General features: G+C 39.5%; 1 protein-coding gene across 3 annotated transcripts in view; it reads left to right on the forward strand.

The window, feature by feature from the left end:
* The window catches only part of CASK (calcium/calmodulin dependent serine protein kinase), a 228,278-nt gene extending 216,335 nt beyond the window's left edge, over positions 1–11,943 (forward strand). For 2 of the 3 annotated variants that reach the window (XM_072847953.1, XM_072847962.1), the window contains exons 24-25: positions 2,247–2,330; positions 8,503–11,943. In XM_072847953.1, coding sequence (XP_072704054.1) covers positions 2,247–2,330; positions 8,503–8,679 — 261 coding nt within the window. In that variant the 3' untranslated portion in view covers positions 8,680–11,943. The remainder of the gene's footprint in view (positions 1–2,246; positions 2,331–8,502) is intronic. The other variant, XM_072847944.1, reaches the window with a different exon arrangement.
* Positions 11,944–19,126: the final 7,183 nt, after the last annotated feature.

The raw sequence follows: 19,126 nt of genomic DNA on the forward strand, positions 1-19,126 counted from the left end.
GTAACTAATTAGAAGTATATGAAAATGGGACCCATCACAAATCCTTGAACCTTATTTTATTGAGATATATTTATTTTTATTGATTGCACCCTAGATAAGTAATGCATACAGTAATGTGGAACAAAAGTCCCTGGAACACCAAGGTATCAATCTGTGAAACAGAATTCTGGTAATCATCTGGTTAGAAGAACATACAGCAGAAACAAATTCATAGTTTAGCTTGGTATGCAACCACTATAGCTTGAAAATCTACTTACCGTGTAACTTTTTAATATATTAGTCTCATGTCCAGTGAAATGTATCAAAACAGTTGATCGTCATTGCCTGCCAGGAGTAATGTTTTGACATTTTCAAAAATTTCTCTTTGATGCTGTATTAGAGGGTAATCTTGTTCCTAACTGACTCTCGGCTCCATATCACTATTGAGCACGGTCAGAAACATTTGTGGTCAATCATCGATACTGATCCTGTTTGCACAGTGACCAGATCAGTGTTGTTACTTTATAAAATCCTTTCTGTGTTGCAGTATTATACTTTTCGGAAGAGGATAGGAAGGAAAATCAGGCTCTCAAGAAACACTAATAGTTTGTTCATTCATTATATAAAATCTTCAGTGGAAAATTCTGATACGTTTCCTTTGAAACATCCATGTAGTCATGACTTTCAATGCACAGGGATGTGTTTATATGTTTTGTTAAGTGGAACAACATGAATATGGACAAACGTGATGTTTATATTATTCTAGGAGATTGAAGGAAATGGGAGGAAAGACAAATTAAAATTGTGACCAGTGTTTATCTATTTCAATTTGCTGCCTTCTTTTTTCTTTGTGAATGGATTCAAGAAGTTAAAATTCTTTAAGAATTTCGTAATAGAAATAAGGTACCTGACTAAATTATTTAGGACGGTTCACATAGTATGCTGCTGTGGTGCTGTTCTGAAAAATAAAATCCCACATTTAACCATTTTCAGGGAGAGCAGCATTTATAGTTAGGTCAAACGGAGCAGCTGTTCAAAGCAAACTCTCTTGACAAACCTTTTGAACTTGCATTATTCAGAAGCATTACAATTCTCGGAAGCCATTTTAATCCTTGTTAGCATATATTTACATTTGGTAACAGATGCCTTTGCTACACTTCCTCTAGCATGTATCTAGCAAGCCTCTTCCTTAGCCAGCTTCCTCATGCATCCACCTCAGCTTATTAAGGCCAGCCTGTCTGTGGACCCATTCCTGGTTATCTTACACTGCTTGCCTGCTTTCTCTTGGGTACTCTTAGTTATGTGAGTTTTCTTGACTTTCACATGTGGGGTTTATCTCATGTTTAGAGGAGGTTGGCATAGATGATATATGTAGGTGGGTTTCAAGCAGCAGAGATTGAAACCTTTTAAGCTTGGGAAAAGGATGGATGGGGGGGGTTGGGGTTTTTTTGGTTTTGGGATTTTTTAAAAAAAAACTTTGGACAGGAAGTGGAAGGAGCAAAAAAAGACTGACCTTTAGTAGTCTTACTTTATGTTGTCCATCCATTTGCGTTCAGCTGAGATATGTTTACTTGCTGTCCTGCACATCGCTCTAGCTTGGATCTGTACCAAAGTTTCACTTATGGCAGCTCTGTGTGTCACTCACTAAATTATGACTAAGTCAACTTTTTAATGAGAATTCTTTCCTTTTGCACAGATTTGTTTTAGGGGATTGGTGCTGCATTTCCTGCATTAGTGCTATGCTCACTTTTTAAAAACTTCACTATGCTTACTTTTTAAAAACTTCGAACCTCTCACATCACATTTTCATTTGTTTCAGAAAATAATAAAAAAGTCTTGGTAGGTAGAAAAAGTCAGACAAAAAAATGATATTCTAATGAATATTTATTCTAAAATATAGTTGGCTCTTTTCCCTATTTATGGCATGACTGAATTGTTTTACCTGGTGTTAATCATTCAGTTTAAATGCAAACAGAATTCTGTGCTCTTTGAGACTGTATGGGAAGAGCCTCTCTGAAAAGGCTAAAGCTTTCATTGTCTTGAAAACTCACTTTAATTAAGGATAAATATACGGTTTGACCACCAAAAATGTAAAATAATGCAAAAAGTTAAGTGTCTGTATTACTAAGGCTTTGACTCCAGATCAGTGAAAAACAAATACCAGCATTGGTAAATCATGATTTTGTATCTTTTGCTTGTGTGACTAAACTTATTTCACATTGATTGTTGGAGGATTCTTCTAAAGTATCTGATTTTTTTTCACCTAGGCATTGAAGGTCCTGAGAACTGCAGAGTTTGCTCCTTTTGTTGTTTTTATTGCTGCACCTACGATTACCCCAGGCATTAATGAGGTATGGCATGTTGCAATCTAATGTCCTATCAGAGACAGAATTAAGGATGAGATTCAAATATGCAGATAAGACTCTTTAATTGTTTCCTTGTCTGTAAATGGAGAGGCAGAAAGACAGTTGTATGGCAGCACTATTAAGTTGATCGAGATGTATTTATTGTTTATTAACTGATTTTTCTGATTCAATATATGAACTTCAAGTTGAATGATCCACATGATGTATTCTAAAAATACATATTCTTTTATTTCATTCCCTGCCCTAGCTCCATTTCCAAATCCTTGACAAATCATTAGCACAAATTACTCAATTCTGAGTTGCAATGCTAGCACTAGATTACAGCTGGCCTGAACTGAAGAAATGGGTGTGCGTGACTGTGCTGTCATCCCACCTTTATCTTTTAGTATTTTTTCTATACAGCAAATGTATATCAGAAATAGGCTTATTAATTTCAAAGACTGTTCTCTAAGAATTGGAAGCTTTGACCAAAGGGGTAATTGCTTGTGGAATAATGTTAAGTATGCATGGAGGCCCACATCCTGAATTTCCTACTTAGTTTTTATAGAGTATCTGCTCTGCAGATTGCTACTGATTTCAAAGATGATATCAAGCAATCCTGGATTTAGCACAACAGGGCAAACGGTATTTATACAAACACTTTATCTGCTCAGCCTTTTTTAAACCATGATATGAAGATATTTAATCAATTGGATTTGACCATGAATCTGTTCCAGATCTCCTAGATGTCTCTGTGATTATGCAAAAATAAAGTCAGAAGCCCTATCTCTACAGCCTGTTTCTATAGAAATGTAATTACAATATCATAAGTATGAAACTATGACATCACTGCAGAGGCTTGCAGGAAAATAAGGAACAAGACAAACATATTTAAATCCAAATACCCTGAATGATTGTTAAAATAGCAAGTGGAGAGTTAAAAATATTGGCCTCGAGCTGCAATTTTACTGGCAGCTGAGGCATTCTACTAATTTGCTGTTGCTGAAGGGAGTGATTCTCTCTAACTCACTTCTGGGACATATGCTGCCAGTCTGCACTGGCCATGGCACTTACCAGATCCTTTGGGGAGCTACTTTAGCTCTAAATTGGATTTTTGTCAGTTTTTAAGCAGCTCACAAAGGCTCTGACAAGCACCAGTGCCAGAACAAGCAGTGAAAGCATACAGCCAGGAAGAGAGATGGGAGGGGCAAGAAGGATCTTTTACTTTTCACAGCAGTAAGTTATGTCATTTCACCGTGTCTTGTGGACCTAACTGGTAAACGTCGTGACTGTACAGACAAAGATCTCTCAACATAACAATTTGCAATGTTAGTGAAGTGACAGTTTGTCTGACTGCTGGTGTTGGCATATGCTGTAAATCAGTATGATCTTGAGAAAATACTAAAATTTTGTGTTCTACACTGAATTTGCTTTTGTGCAAGCAAATGGCATGGCATCATGTAAAAAATAGCTAGAATTCTAGCAAGCGTTGTGCTTACAGCAGCACTCAAGTAGCCAGGTACCTTGTGGAATTAGGTAATTGCCTGGATTTGTTGCCTCTGTACCTGTGTCTCAGCTCCCAAATAGTCTTCCTTGGCCTCACTCATCTGCCAGTGGTACTCAACTTTTAATCTTCCAGCTGTAGGATATAATACAGTGACATTCGGGACTGTTCATATGAGGGAGAAAATATTCTCCGTGGTACATTGGGAAGAGGACAGAAATGTATGTTTTATAGTAGTGGTGGGGAAATATTTGTTCATGCCAAAGAAATATTAGTAGAAGTAAAGTATTATGTTCTAAATATTTGCATTCATGCTGTAAGACGGCATCTTCATTTTAAGCTCTTGTGACTAAAGTCTCTGTGCCCTCAGGGTTTCACTCAGGCACATGAATTGCTGAACTGAGGCCACACTTATAAAGCATGCTAATTTATGAATCAATTAAACTTAAGGAAAGGAGGGGCAGGAAATGGTAATAGCAACAGACCTTACCCTAATACAGGATCCTATTTTCCAAGGTTTACTGGGCTGCATGAAGGGAGATATGCAAATTGTGTCCGTGTGTTAGCAGCCTGCAAGGCAGCAAACAAGGGTGAAGAGTGTGTGTTTCATATTTCCCATTCATGCTTCCTTTTTGAAAGGTTCATTTGCATAATGAGTATCCCTTTCTGTTTATCCTCTTATCCTGCTTTGTTTATTTTACTTACGCTTTTTGAGAACACTTCTGTAAATGACTGTCCTTTTTTCCCCCTTTATGTTTTCTTAAATTTCATCTTTGCTTTTCTTTTCATTTTCCTGCACTCGTACTAACTGTACCTAGCTGCCAAAATGGTGCAGAAAATTGCCTGTAAGTACCAGCTAGGGGCTGACAAGGTAGTCCTGGTTATTTCCGTAGTTTTAGAATGTAGATATGCTCGTTCCCATTCAACATTACTTTCGCCATTGGAATAAAAATTTAATGTAATAATGACTTCAGATATCTGCACTAAAATTATCCTGCTAGTAAAAAGAAACTAGAGAGTAAAATTTCTACTCTTACAGCTGTACATCTGAACTTTGTGGTAAAATCAGTGCAGAGGCCTGATCCTAAAAGTATCTCTCTTGAGACACTTTAACCTATCATAGACCACACAAAATACCTCAATAATCAAGGACCACACAGCAAGGGTTAGGAGACAAAATATTACGCTTTCCAACTGAATATAGCAGTGCACTATGAGCAATTCTGCAAAGCACAAAACCAATTTAAATCATACAGGAAATCTCCCAGAGCGTACCCACCTGTCTAATCACAAAAGAAACTTAAATCAGATTATTGCTGTGCTAAAACAGAGAGAGGAGAGAGCATATCAGGAAACATTGGAGTAGTTCCTCTTTCCTCCAGCTGTTTTCTATCTCCCATTGCCCAGACAGCAGCAAAGAGTTGACAGGCTCCACTTTTTTGATCTAAACCTTTATTGAGTCATGTGTAAATCTTTACTGAGCCAAATTCTTCCGGATTTTAGCTATGCTTCCTCCCTTCCTACAGCCAGAGAATAAAAGGAATTTTTCCTAAGAAGTTTGCAGTCCACCACATGTTTAAATTGAGGATAATTTCTTTCTGTTGAAGCAAAATTGGCAAAGGTCAGATGGTGTACTTATACATTGTTCACAGCCTTAGAAGGGAATATTATTAATTTGTTAGGCTGTGCTTTGACTGTCACAAAAGGCAGCTATTGTCCTATGTACTTTAAGGCAAAAAAAAAACCACCAGCCCTCAGAGACAGAAGAGATCACTGGTGGCCATTATGCACATGGGAGAGATTTCATGGATAAAAGCCATGTTTCACTCCTTTCTGTCCCAGCTATGCTGGAGAAGGAGAGAAGATTAGGAAAGTCAACTGAATTCTAGTGACAGGAAAGAAAAGTCTGTTCCAATAATGGACACACTACAACTAGACCCACATAAAATGCCTATTGCATGAGAGCTGAGGGAAGAAGAAGAGACAGATGTTCTGCTCCCAAATGTGAAATTACTGAAGTTGTGGCCGTTCATTTGTCTGTCTGCAGCTAGCTGAACATTTTCATAAATATCTTATTTCTTGACACTATTAAGAGCACAACTGCTGGATAATATTCTTCTTGGAGAATAATTTGGGCTGTTCACTGTTCAAAATTTAATTAAGAAATTTTAGAGAAATTGAGAGGAACTTACTGCAGCAAAAATTTTGAGGAAGTGTTAGCTTCAAAGATGAATTTTGGTATTTAAGACTTACAGACACAGAGGAAACACTTAGCCAAGTCTGATGTGAGTTTGAATTTACAAATAGATACTCTATCACAAACACAGGTGAAATTTGGTCCCAGAATAAAACAAAAATCAAGAACTGTAATCTCTTTTCTTTTTGGAGAACTTGAGAAAGTTTGAACCTATTTGAAAACTGCTGCAGTGGCCTATCCCAAACTTATTACTGCCCCTAAAGGTATACAAAAGAAGTAATGTTCTACATTTCTAACAGGCGAGGAAATTTAGGTATTCCAAAATACAACCCACTTTGATCCCAGTAAATTTGGATTCTAGGAGAAGCTAAGTCAGAAAAATATTAAAATTTAATGGATTTTTGAAACTCTTAGTTTTGTGACATCTATGTGTGCAAGGTAAATATTAGTATTCATTCTTCTGTACCTACCAGTTGGGTTTTTTTAAGATGAGATAGCTGTTTTTCAGATTTTTATTGTCAGTCACAGTAAGATAGATGCTTTAGTGAGAAAAGTTCTTTCTCATACTTGTAGGTAAAGATGACACTGATGGGAAATCTGAATAGCAATTAAAAAGCTACATATGACTTAACAGTTCTAAGGCTTCATGGGGGGTTTTCAGGTACTGTTAGCCTTGTGCCATGAAATTAAAACTCTTTTAAAGGTGCAATATGATTTTGCTAAGACTGGCTTTAAATATAAAATTAATCTTAGCTAGATATGTTTAAAGCACTGAAAATATTCTGCTTGACAGGTAGGATTTTTTTTCCTTTGTAGGTTAATTTAAGCAGAAAAGTTTAGATCCTCTTCTGATATAAATTGATGTCTCTTTTGGAATCTATGAGAAGTTGGCAGTTTACCTAACTAGGTTTTTGGCTTAAAGACACTGAGCCATATGAAATGTTCCACAAAAATATTTAATATTAATATTGATCCATATTGTCCAATTTGTTAATAGCATAAATTCAATTTGCATGCACTGGTATTTTCTGTGGATGTTCCAGGCATCACTGGCGATGCATAATGGTCCATACAAGGAGCATCCCTTGTAGAGAAGTGCATGTGAGGAGTATTTGTCTGACTTTGAATGAGATTTGTAGTGATTATCAAGCAAAGGCGACATCCCCCCCTCATTTGAGGCTGCAGCTTCAGGAGAGAAGCAGAACTGTAACTTCGGTACAGAACTTCTCCAGAAGTGGCTGGTTTCATAGCTACAGGGAAGGAGAACTGTCTCAGTGCAGGTTTTTCCCTTCAGAGGACCTGAAAGCTGCTGTTCCACAGCTACTTGTCGCTGTAATTACAAATACTTCAGAAGTTTAAACAGAAAAATAAAATTCTGTTCCCAGAATAATTTATTGTGAAAACAGCTATAGGCACGCACTGTGTCTGTACTTCCTGCAGCCTAAAACTCTAATAAAGTGTATCCCAGTTGACTGATCCAGTAGGGTGACCCTATAGATACTACAGAGCAGCAAGAGTCTATGCTGTTCATAGGTAATTTTGCCCCATATCCACCCCTAACCTGAGGGGCGGGAAGGACTTGATTACTTTCCTGTGGCTATTTCAAGGTTTCTGAAAGCAGCAAATGATTTTTTTTAATTTCTAAGGCAATTTGCAGGAAGATAATTCAAACTTATAATTGCAGCAGAGCCCTAGAAAGAAGTCTTTTGCAATCCCGCTCTCTCAGAAAGGCAGACCTCGCTAACAAAGCCCATTGCCGTAGCGTTGCTGGCTGCGCAGAATCCAGTAGCGCACCCACAAAGTAGGATGCACTTCTTTCTGTACGGAGATTGGCACGCAGCCATGGAGAGCACCAGTCTGCTCCCCCTGGCCCTTCTTGAGAGCCGGCTGCGTGGTTCGTCCTCAGGATCTCACACTGAGGGATGCTGGAAATGGCATGCTCTGAAATGGGAACCGCAGAGTAATGCGGAGTGAGAACTTCCTTATCAGTAAATGATTATTAAAGGAAGTAGGCCCAGAAGACTGACGTTGAACAGAAAACATTGCCAAAACCGGGAACAGCTGATACCTGACGATATACCCTCTCCTGTTTCTTGTGTTCTTACCTGGACATAGGACCAATAGCTCGTATTTGTGCACTTTGTATGTTTTATTCATATATGTCTCCGTTGCTCTTGTCTGTGCTGCTTTTCTAAGCTTCCATCCTCTGCCTTGCTTTTTTAATGCTAGACGTGTGTTTTGTCTCAAGTAATGACAATAACTAAGTGCTGTTTGAACGTCAGCTTCAAGAGAGAAATTGTGCCATTTCTCCCGTGTGATTTCCATAGATTTAGGTGGGGGATCTAAACCACCTAGGCCTCCCAAAGGCTTTTTTGCCCGTTTCCTTCTCTGTAAGCAACAGTTAGAAAGCTGCTGTAGAAGAGTACGAAAGGATCCAACTTCTCTCTCTCCCATTTTCTTTTCTGACCGCCGCACAGGATGAATCTCTTCAGCGCCTGCAGAAGGAGTCGGAAATCTTACAGAGAACATATGCACACTACTTTGACCTAACAATTATCAACAATGAAATTGATGAAACTATCAGGCACCTGGAGGAAGCCATCGAGCTTGTGTGTACAGCCTCACAGTGGGTCCCGGTCTCCTGGGTCTACTAGACCGGTCACGAGAGAATTGAAAAAAAATAAATCTGTCATTACTGGGAACCACCTCATACATGGAAAACCTCTTCGTTATTGACCTTGTGTCAACAGGTCTTGGCCCCTAGAGACTACCTAGATGTAGTGTGACCTAAAATATAATTATTGTCATGTCCGAATAGATAGGAGGAGGGGGAAAAAAAATTAAACACTAATTTAAAGAGACAGTATCTTTTTTTAATCATTTCTCCTAAACTTTAATAAAATGTATCTTTAAATATATGTATTATTCAGTCCTTTGGAATGTTATATTTTTGGAAATCATAGCTTTTTATTTCAAGGGCCCCTAAAAACTGCACAAAATAGATGCTGCTTTCTATAATCTATTTTAATAGTAATAATAATATGATTCTGTTACCTTAACTTGGGGGTGGAACACTACATTCTTTTTAGAGTCTGATTTTATGGATTGGAATACTTTGCTTTCCTTTATTTATTTGAAGTAATTAGTCTAGTGGTTATGAAACAAATTCATAAATTTTAAAGGCCTTTTTTTGCTTTTTTTTCCCTAGGATAGTATTTTTAAGTACTTTTGTGTAACATCCAGATAATGTGATACTGTCTCTTTGAAGAACTCTGTAAAACTTTTAGAAATTCGAAATTGGGTCTTGACTCTTAATGCATGTGGACAGTCGCAAGCGTTCATGCCGTTGGTGTATCTGTGTTGATAAAACCTGTAATCTACAGCAAAGTACATTCCGTTCATGGGAACACGTACCCAAGGGAATAAAGTAAAATATTATTCTGACTAAGTTGTAAACCTATGCACATCCCTTGCATTTTGGGCAACTTTATAAAAAAAAAACAAACTGATTTTTATTAATAATAATCATGTAGTGAAATGTGTTTGTAATTTTGTCTCAATTTAATTTGTTGTAAGGTGGGAGGGGGCAATTACTGGTTTCACCATTTCAGATCTGTGTTGTCTGAGAGTATTAACGTTTTAATTAAGTTTAAGCAAAGAAATGCTGATTTTTAATATGTATGTAATTGTTTAAAAATGCACACATTTTAAAAGAAAATACTGTGCAATGAAGAAACCAGTTTAGGCATTGCGATAAACTGACTATTCCAAAAGACTCATCTACAACAGCCCTGTAAATTCCTTTAAAAATGGTAATTGACTCTACAGTCTGACCAATTTTTTTTATTTTAAATATACTTCCTTTTATGTGTTCAACAATTGAATGCTTTTGGGTCCTTCATTTCATCGCAGGGAGTTTCAAGAACAAATCAGTGACTCGTGCAGTGAGAAAAGGTTTCTTAAAGCCTGTTAAGGGAAGGCCCTTGTAGGGGCGCAGCCTGCAGTCTGTTCCAGGGGCTCTGCTCCGCCTGTACGAGCACAAGTTCAACTAATTTAGAATTAGAGCAGAGCCAAGTAAGAAAATTTAACCATGTGGTGAACTGGTGTTTTGTTTCCCTTCATGCTCTCACTGGCCCAGATGGTTTGCATTTTTTTTCTGAAAATGGTTAGCAGAAGCAAGCATTGCCACCTCTTTTTAGGTGTCAGAAATAGGGTGTTCCTTCAAATGATTTATCTGCGAAGCTTGGTTGGCTGTGCTGTTGTATAGTATGAAGTTTAGTGTTTATATTAAAATGATACAGTGTTCTCAAAGGATTTATCCTCAAAGTTGAACTGTCAGCTGTAATTGATCTGTGGGCTGTGCCAGTTGTTTGGGACCACTGCATGTGTAATCAGAAAAGGTTCTCATGGTTGAACCTTGATCACAGGGGTAATTACCATGAAGTGCATAGGTTGCTAATTTTCTCCTGCCTATTCCTACTGCAGGCTGGGTGGTCAAACCTCTATTCTTGTAAAACCCGTAGGCGAAATCTAGGTCCAGCTAGGCATCCCATCCAGGCAGGTCAGGCAAGGTGTATATTTTGTGCAGCATTCACAGCACAGCTTGTAGCCTGCAGCGCAGAAAGGAACTTGGTCCCTCGCTTTACCCCACCTGCTGAACCCACTTACGCCACAGCTGGAATCACAGTTCTGCGACTGCGTCCCAGGACAAGTACTGTAACGGAGTCCCTTGCGTTTGTAGTTTGTGGAGTGCTGGAAACTAACCGATGAGAAACTATCTGCGTGGGCCTCGCATAAGCCAGCCAGCGAGTAAGAGGGAGTAATAAAAGCTGCTCATCTGTTCTGAATTTAGCCCCTGTAAAAGGGGATAGGTGCAAACTGTGAACTATTTAGTGAGTAAGAGGTAATTTTTCAAGTAGTCGTGCCGTGTCTTTTTAGTCCTGGATGAACCTTAGCAGGTGTTCCTGTAGATCGGCTGTTGCAGTGGTAGTATTACAGACTAGCTGAGCTCATCGAAGTGACAGGTTCATTCACTCTCAAAACTACCTCTTTTCCCAGTAAAGCACAAAGATGGGAAGACCTACTGAAAACCAAGCAGTGGAGTGTTTCTGATGTTAGAAATACAAACTTCTTCTCTGGTAAGCATTGGTATCTGACTTCAGTGACACGTTCTTCATCTCAAATGTTTATGACATTAACCAGGTAAAGTAATTTTGATAATTTGGGTATAGTCCACCGTAAACGTTTTGACTACACACTTTTGACTCTGTTAATGTAAATTTCTTGGAATTTCTGTGTATCCAGCCTGTAAGGAAAGAAAACTCCTAAGGCCCATGAGGGTGCTTCTGCCTTATGTAGATGACAATAAGTAGTGATTTAATGTAACTAATACGCTTTTCTTCTCTTAAATGGAGCTACCATTCAGTTAATATTACACAGTAGAAAGACTAACTTGGAGAGCTTTGTTTCTTTTATTCTCACTGTCTAGCTTTTTATCAAGAGACAAAACCTGTAAAGCACATCAGTTAGCATACTGTCCTGCCTCCTCCTCACCACAGACTGTTTTCCTTGTAGGAACCTTCAGTAGCAACAGATTAACTTGGACCCCCCCTAGATTTTAAGTACAGCTGAGCCACGCAGCCCAGTGAGCTCCGTGAACTGGTTTCGGCACAGTCCCAGGAAGCCCAGAGCCAGCCCAGGACTCCTCAGTCTGCCCAATCCATGCCTCCCCTGCCTCCTACCCTGCCCAAACCCTTCTGATGCGTCTCTGTTATTTGTGTGGTACCTAAAGGGCAAAAGGCTGCCATAAATTCAGCTGGAAGCTTCGCTTGCATAGGGAAGACTCATGCAGGTGCAGAGCTAATGTTAATTTTTTTTTTTTTTTTTCAACTGGAGAAGGGTCCTCCTAGTACTGTAAATATCACTGCATAATTTAGAGCGCCTCTTGGACTTCTCTAAATTTATGCTGAATGTGACCTCAGAAGCAGCCCTGGGATTGGGACGAAGCAAATATTTCTGTTTGCCCCTTTTATACTTTATTTTTGTACAGGGGCTCTTAGATTTGTAAAGAAAACTTGATCTTATCAGTATGCTGCCTCTCAGTCTGACTGATGCCTGTGATTTCAAGGTGTTAAGTTGGTCCAATAAATGTTCATTAACCTCTGCTTCCATTTACTTAATAAAAGTACACTAGGTTATTCAATGTCTCAGAGTGGTAAGATTATTGCATGGAAATGTTAACCTTAGTTTAGACAATCCTGACCACTGTCATGCAACCCACAGCATGCAAGTATTTAAAATCAGAGGGACATTTTTAATCTCATCACCAAAACTGAATTCTTCCATATGTTTTAGCATTGGTTTTCTTTTTATTTGATTTGGGTCAGGAGAGATGCTGTGCCACTAGCCTCTAAGTGAAAATATTGCTACCTACTTCAGAAACTTCATTAGCAAGGTTACTCAGTTGATTTTGAAGGGACAACAAAGAAGATGAAACGTTACAGCCTGAGCAGCATTGAACTGGAGCGAACTGGATGCTAGACCTGTTAGGAAAAGTTAATGCACAGACTAACTTCCGTATTTGTTCCACTTTCATTATTTTCTCGAAGGAAATTATTTCAGAGTGCTATTATTTAAACAAATACTTGGAAATGCTTCCAAAGCTCACGTTGGTTTTTGCAAACCTAGATTGAAATATTAGATGCAAACAGTTCTGGTCCCATTCTCTTCCACCGCAATTAGTTCTCAACATCTTTAATGAAGGCAGTTAGAACTCAATTTCAGGCTTTAAAATTCTTCGTAGAAGAGGATTTGTGAAAACTACAGGAAAAGTACATTTCTTGACTGACTTGAGTTAAAAGTCATCTGTTTTTATAAGCAAAATTGACAGAGTATGAGCTAAAGCAGACACCACAAAAAGTCTGCTTTCTTTATGTAAAGTATATTCATTTTCTTAATAAGCCTGCCTCTCAGACTAGTTTCTTCACTACTTTTAATGAGCTAAGAGATACCTGTAACTCTTACCAAGGAGACTGCTGCACATTATGTCAAATAGTCGCATATAAATTAAAATATCTGCACAACAGGAAATACATCACAGACAAGCAGGGCAGAATTAACTTCTCCTGAATGCTTGCGCCTTGTGTGCATACCATGAGGATGAGTGCACAATCTTAAGGTAGAGGGGAGTGTATTTTTTCTAACGCTACACAAAAAATACAAAGCCAGTTCCAACATTTAAATGTTTACCATGGGTTTTTTCACTTGCTGGTGCACACGGTTAGTACACCTACAGTAATTTTTACTTTCTTCCCCTTAAGTGTTTTTTAGCAGTCTCCTGCTCCAATCCTGTGAAAGCTGGACTGAAGCAAGTACAGAAGCTTTTTGACTTCTCATGATTTAGCCTCAGAGTTAAAGGCTTTTAAAGCCTCTTTCCCAGACCTGTACATTACATAAATAATTAATTCTTACCTCAGAAATATATTTCCCGTAGCTGTAATCTCAGTTAAGATTTTAGACAGTTAGAAAGTTGATCGCTTTTCATGTAGTCTTAACCTTTCTGAGAAAAAATAAATGGTGGGGGGTGTATATGCATGTCCATGCATTCTGCTGTATCTCTTCTTAGCAACTGCCACGGGAAGATCAGTAACCAGCAAATTAAATCTGGCCACATCTCTACCATATGTTCTTATGATTAATATGTAACTTGAGCCTGGTTTTGTGTTGTGGAAGATAACTGAACTGGTAGCACATTCCACGCTGTATCCTTGAAAGAGTTCATGTTGAACATTAGCAAAGTAATTGCAATTTTTCCCTTATCAGTAGCCCTAGCTAATTTTTCTATTTGCATAAAGGAAATACCCAAGGGGAAGGGAGGAATTTGCTTGGTTTTAAGTGTAACTCATCCTGAAGCTGAAACATGAGTCTGTTTTTCTCCATTGCCAGCCATCCAGATGGAGTCATCGCCTTCACTGTTTTTCACAAAATGGTCGTGGTGGTGGGGCAAGTCCTGAAAATAGTAGGGATAACATGTGGATTGTGCTAAATGTCACCGTTAACAAACCAGGGAATACATCAAAAGCATGGCCAGGCTTTCAAAAGAGAGACGCGGCAGAGTAGGGAGAACTCCATGGCGTCAACCCATGCCCAGATCTGCTATGGGACTAATTCATTGAACATAGGAAAAGAAATGTAAATAGATGCGAAATAGCAGAATTGTCTTCTACTTGGGTCCATCTTTCTGTAACTGAGGGGAGGGGGAGTGGGTGGCATCACACTTGGAAACTTGACTTTAAGGTGTGTTTTCCTAGCAGTTGGCAAACACGTCTTACCCGCTCTGTATTACTTAGTATCCATATTACAAAAGGTCTTTGAAGATTCATCTCCATATTAACCAGAGGGAGATGTGGAGGAGGGAGAGATCGATGAATAGTTTTGTAGAATATTTTGTCTTAATCAATGGTAAATATTACAGGTTACAACAATGTTACAGCACATAATACTGAATGCTGAAGAATCCATCCCAGGCTTACACAGAAATGTTTTAAACTCAGTCCTTTTTCACTAAATTCAACAATTTAGATGTCTAAGCATCTCCTTACTCTGCCTTACAGCCATTTCTGTTTACTAGGATGGATATAACAAAAGCAACAGCTCTGTGTCAAAGCCATAACCCAGTAAAGATTATTGTTTAATAAATCAGTAAAGATTTATGAAGTTACCCAGTAGGTGAAAGAAGATAAATTCCACAGGGTTATTTTCTGTTTATTAGGAAAACTTTCAAAACTGGGGGTTTTTTTCATTTCATGTTAGAAAAAAATACATACGAATAAACTCTGTAATGCATAAAAAGCAGATTTGTCTCAAAAACTCACAAGTTAGCTAATCATGATGACTCTCCTAAAGTAAAATATTCTGGGTTTTCACTTACCAAAATAAGCATTTCAGTAAAGCCTTTAGGGTATTTCCCAAGTGTTAGGAAGGCAAGAGGAGAGAGATCCTGCTTCCAGGAAAATACCTTGTTGATTTTAGCAGCTTGAGCAGCTGCCCTTCGCCATGGTCTGCCGTGGAAGCGTTTAGTGCCGGCAGTTTGAGGGTTCCACTCTGCCAGCATTGTCTTGTTACTATTTGTGATTTTAAATTAGCAAGACTTCAGGTAGAAAAGAAAAAGCTTTAGCTTTCTGGTGTGTATGTGTCGCCAGGCTCAGTGTTTTCCTTCTGCCTGTAATTTGGAGTACTCCTTCAGTGTGATACTAATCCATTGAAGGCAAAGGAAAGACAATAATTCCAAGAAGCTTTGACTTGTGGTCTAGCCATGTATTTTCATTAATGTTTTTAACATATTTATGTGTTTTGATCATTAAAACAATTAGCTTAAAAGTGGGAGATCACTGAGGGTGTTGCTATCTACTTTCTTATTCCTGCCCTCTGTCCCAGCTGTGCAACAGATGTGTTGCTTCGTAGGCTCCGGTGCTGTGTGGAGTTTGCATGCTGAGTCTTGCAGTAGAAAGGACCTTTTAGGATCCACACGGCAATGAGATCCTCTCTACCTGAGTCTCACAAACTCTATTCCTGGTTGCATGCAGTAATCAGGCATGAGGGAAGGGTAACATTGCTGCTCAGAATGGTATATAGGACTAAATCCTACAGACTCTCAGGGCTCAGTGACTGGTGTCTCTTGTCTCCTGAGAGAGAGCCTGGCCTTGTCCAGGACAGACACATCTCAACAGTCACTGTGCAGGGAAGTTTGGATTTGCTGGGGAATTCTTTGGAGAAACCCATGTGTCTGTGAACAGAGCCCCCCCCAAAGAAACCGGTCGCAAGACTGCTAAAGCAGAGAACTTCGAGACCTTCAGCCCCAGTCTAGGGCAACAGTCAACAACAAAAGCCCAAAACTTAAAACGCAACAGAAAACATTTTACTAAATAAAATTACGCGTCTTTCTGGATACCAGAGATCAGAAAGAAGGTGATTGTAAATTACCGAATTCAATCCACGGAGCAAGACAGTCTAAACTCAGACTTTAATTACCAGGTTTTTTTCCTCTTGTCATTTGAAAATCCCTGAACCTCACTTAAGTAATCCACATACTGTCTTTAGGAGTTCATACCCAACCCGATTTGGATTTATAAGGTACCTGTCAATAGAAATTAAACAGTAGGATTGAATGAACAAAGAGAAAGGTAAGTTGCCTACAGAGAAAATAAATAGAGAAAGGCTCAGAAACAGAGCAGCGGATTTGGGAACATGAGAGCTGTGCTTGACTCCAGGAGTCATCTGCTGTGCAAGACAGGGTAAGTCACTTCACCTCTCCCTGCACGTCCTCTCCTGCATTGTCGCTTGCTATCTGTTTAAGGTTCTAAGCCAAGTGGATAAAGACCTGACACTCACCACGTGTTTTACAGTGTCAAGCATAGGTAAGGCTGTGAAGTGATACCAGAATATATGGGTATTAACAACTCCTCCAGCACTTAAAGCCGATGGTGAGGCTGAACAGTCCCCAGCCCCTGAGCAGCGTTTGCAGGCACGTTCCATGTAAAGTAACTTGGAGTTTCATCAGAGATTTTACCCCATCACAGTAACATTCGGTGCTCAAACCTGGATTTCAGTAGGTGCTGTAGATACAGGTGTGGTGTCCACTGTCTGCCCAAAAGACAGGCAGGTTTCCACCATGAGATGCAAGTCCTTAAATCAGAGGTATTAAACACTAACTAGCCCTTTTAATACTAAGCTGCACAAACAGCATCCTGTGTAAGATCTTCCATTGACCAAAGACTGAGAGATGAGAAATTCCCAGGGCTGGAAGAAGGGAGGAGGGTTTTCTTGGCTCGGGGTAGACACTCACCAGCAAGGCTTCATTGTGCCAAGGAAGCTGCTCACAGAGCTTAAAATCTGGGACCTCGCAATCTGTGGGATGTAGGTAACTTTATAGCTGTTGCTTGTAGCAATTTGTGTTTTATTTCCATTTTGAGGGTCTGGGGCATTGTTTTTTGAACTGTCTTGTCTTCTCCAGTGTGACACGGGTTGCAACGGTCCTTCTCCTGGAGTCCTTGCATCTGCCTCCTGGCTGGTTTGTCACTGTTTTCCCAACTGGTTCTGACAAACACTTTGTCCCATTTTAGTGACTGAATGAAAAAAATTTCCCTCTCAAAAAGTTCAGTTCCATATATGATACACTTGAAGGCTACGTGGTGGTTTTTATTGGTTGATGTTGCCATAAATGCCAAACTGTTGAAACTTTACATTTAAATCTTGAGTTTAAGTCCAGTTTTAAATATTTAAGTCTTGTTTATAAAGCTTGGGAGGTCTCTTACTGGACAGTAGCATAAAAGCATGTGAAGTCACATACAAATTGTGGTTTTATTGCTGTAAGACTTAACAAATTTAGCATACCCTGACATAATTTTGGAAACATGGTATCTAGCCCAGAGTATTTGCTGTGTTGGTGGCTACTAGCCCATTCTAATAGCATTTATTTTTTAAAGGCCAGCCTAGGAAGTCCACATCTCCTTTTCTAAGCATCACTTTCAACTTCAACTTGCTCAAGCTGTAGCATCACTACTAACATAACATAACATATTTTCTATTATAGTTTTTATCATAAAATTATATTTTATATTAAATTTATGGTTTAAGGTAATTCATCATCTATATTGAATAATAAAATGTTATTAGAATTATACTATTATAATATCACAGGGGCTGGTATCTCGCTTTCCTGCATTTAGTCAGGAGCCAATAAGTAGGAGACGACTGAGGGAAAGGAGCAAGTCTTTTAGAAAGAGAAGGTGAGGTGTCTGGGTGAATTGAGATCAAAGTAAATGATCAAAAGACCCACCCACACTAAATAAAATAAGAGAAGATTAGGATGAAGAGGGAGTGCCTGGAAATCTACAAAGGTAGGTTTCATTGAAAAGAAAACCATATATGCAGATCATTATCCTGTGAATTGGTTGTGTAAGGCGAAATTCATTCCTGTGCCAGCAGCCAGCACAAGGTCTGTGCACCAGGCGTTGCATGCAAAGCTTCAGCAGGAGTGGGGAGAGCCTGGATTAAGGCTAACCATCCGTACAAGAGGGATTTGGGGGCCAGAGGGGAACTCTGGAAACGAAATTTCAGCCAGAGCTGCTGATTGCTGCCGATCTGCTGAATTCCTCCAGAGACGGGATTTTTAACCTGTTATGAGAGCAGCGTGTAGCGCACGAGGAAATTGTCCCTGCTGTTCTGGCACCTTCTTTCCCACCCAAAGGGCACTCTTACAAAGGTCCAGTTTCTTTGAATGGAGCTGCAAAGTTAGTTTATTTCCGTTTGAACTCCTGTATTCCTGACACCATTCCAGCTGTCTCACTGATGGGTGGGCAAACTTGTTCGTACCAGTGTAGTAAGAGTAAGCATTTCATAAAAACAGTTGGTGGTCTGTTATATTTGTTTACTTTCTCAGGGAGGATTGAACAATATTAGCCAATTTAAATTAGATTTAGGTACATCGATAGGATTAGATTGGCAAATACTACAGTCCTGATGGACAAGGAGTTGACACAGGCCCTCGGGAGTGGGATCGCCTTCTGCGCTCTGCTAACCTTGGGCCAGATGTGTCCTGAGCTGGACCTCGGGTGTCACAGCACCCACAGTTAAGGCTCGGTTGTAATGGTTGTCAGCAGTCGCTGGAGGACCCACCACAGACAAGGTGCGAGCCAAGAACAGGGAAACCCAGCTCCACTCTTGAAAGTGACAGCTAGGAGGAAGAAAGTAGAAAAGCCTCATGAATCAAAGTGAACCTCCACATCCCCAGGGGACGCTCTGGTGAAGGCCATTGTGCCCTGTGGCACAGAGCAGAGATGTCTCACTCGTCTCTAGATTGTGATCATTGGTGTCCCACGCTGCCCGTGATCTGTGTGGCACTGGTCAACTGGCTTGCTCACAGGTGCTTTCAAAGGATGCAAACCTTACCACTTTTCTAGGTCCCTCCATCTAAACAAGACTTACCACCTGCTAGGTCTCTCCTTCTAAACAAAGCCAGTCTTTTCAGCCCTGGCTAATGAGAAATCTTAGTTCCATGACTCATCTCATTTACTTCTGTCACCAAACTTTATTTCTGCTACG

This window comes from Ciconia boyciana, chromosome 1 (assembly GCF_034638445.1).
Source record: "Ciconia boyciana chromosome 1, ASM3463844v1, whole genome shotgun sequence".
Lineage (NCBI taxonomy): Eukaryota > Metazoa > Chordata > Aves > Ciconiiformes > Ciconiidae > Ciconia > Ciconia boyciana.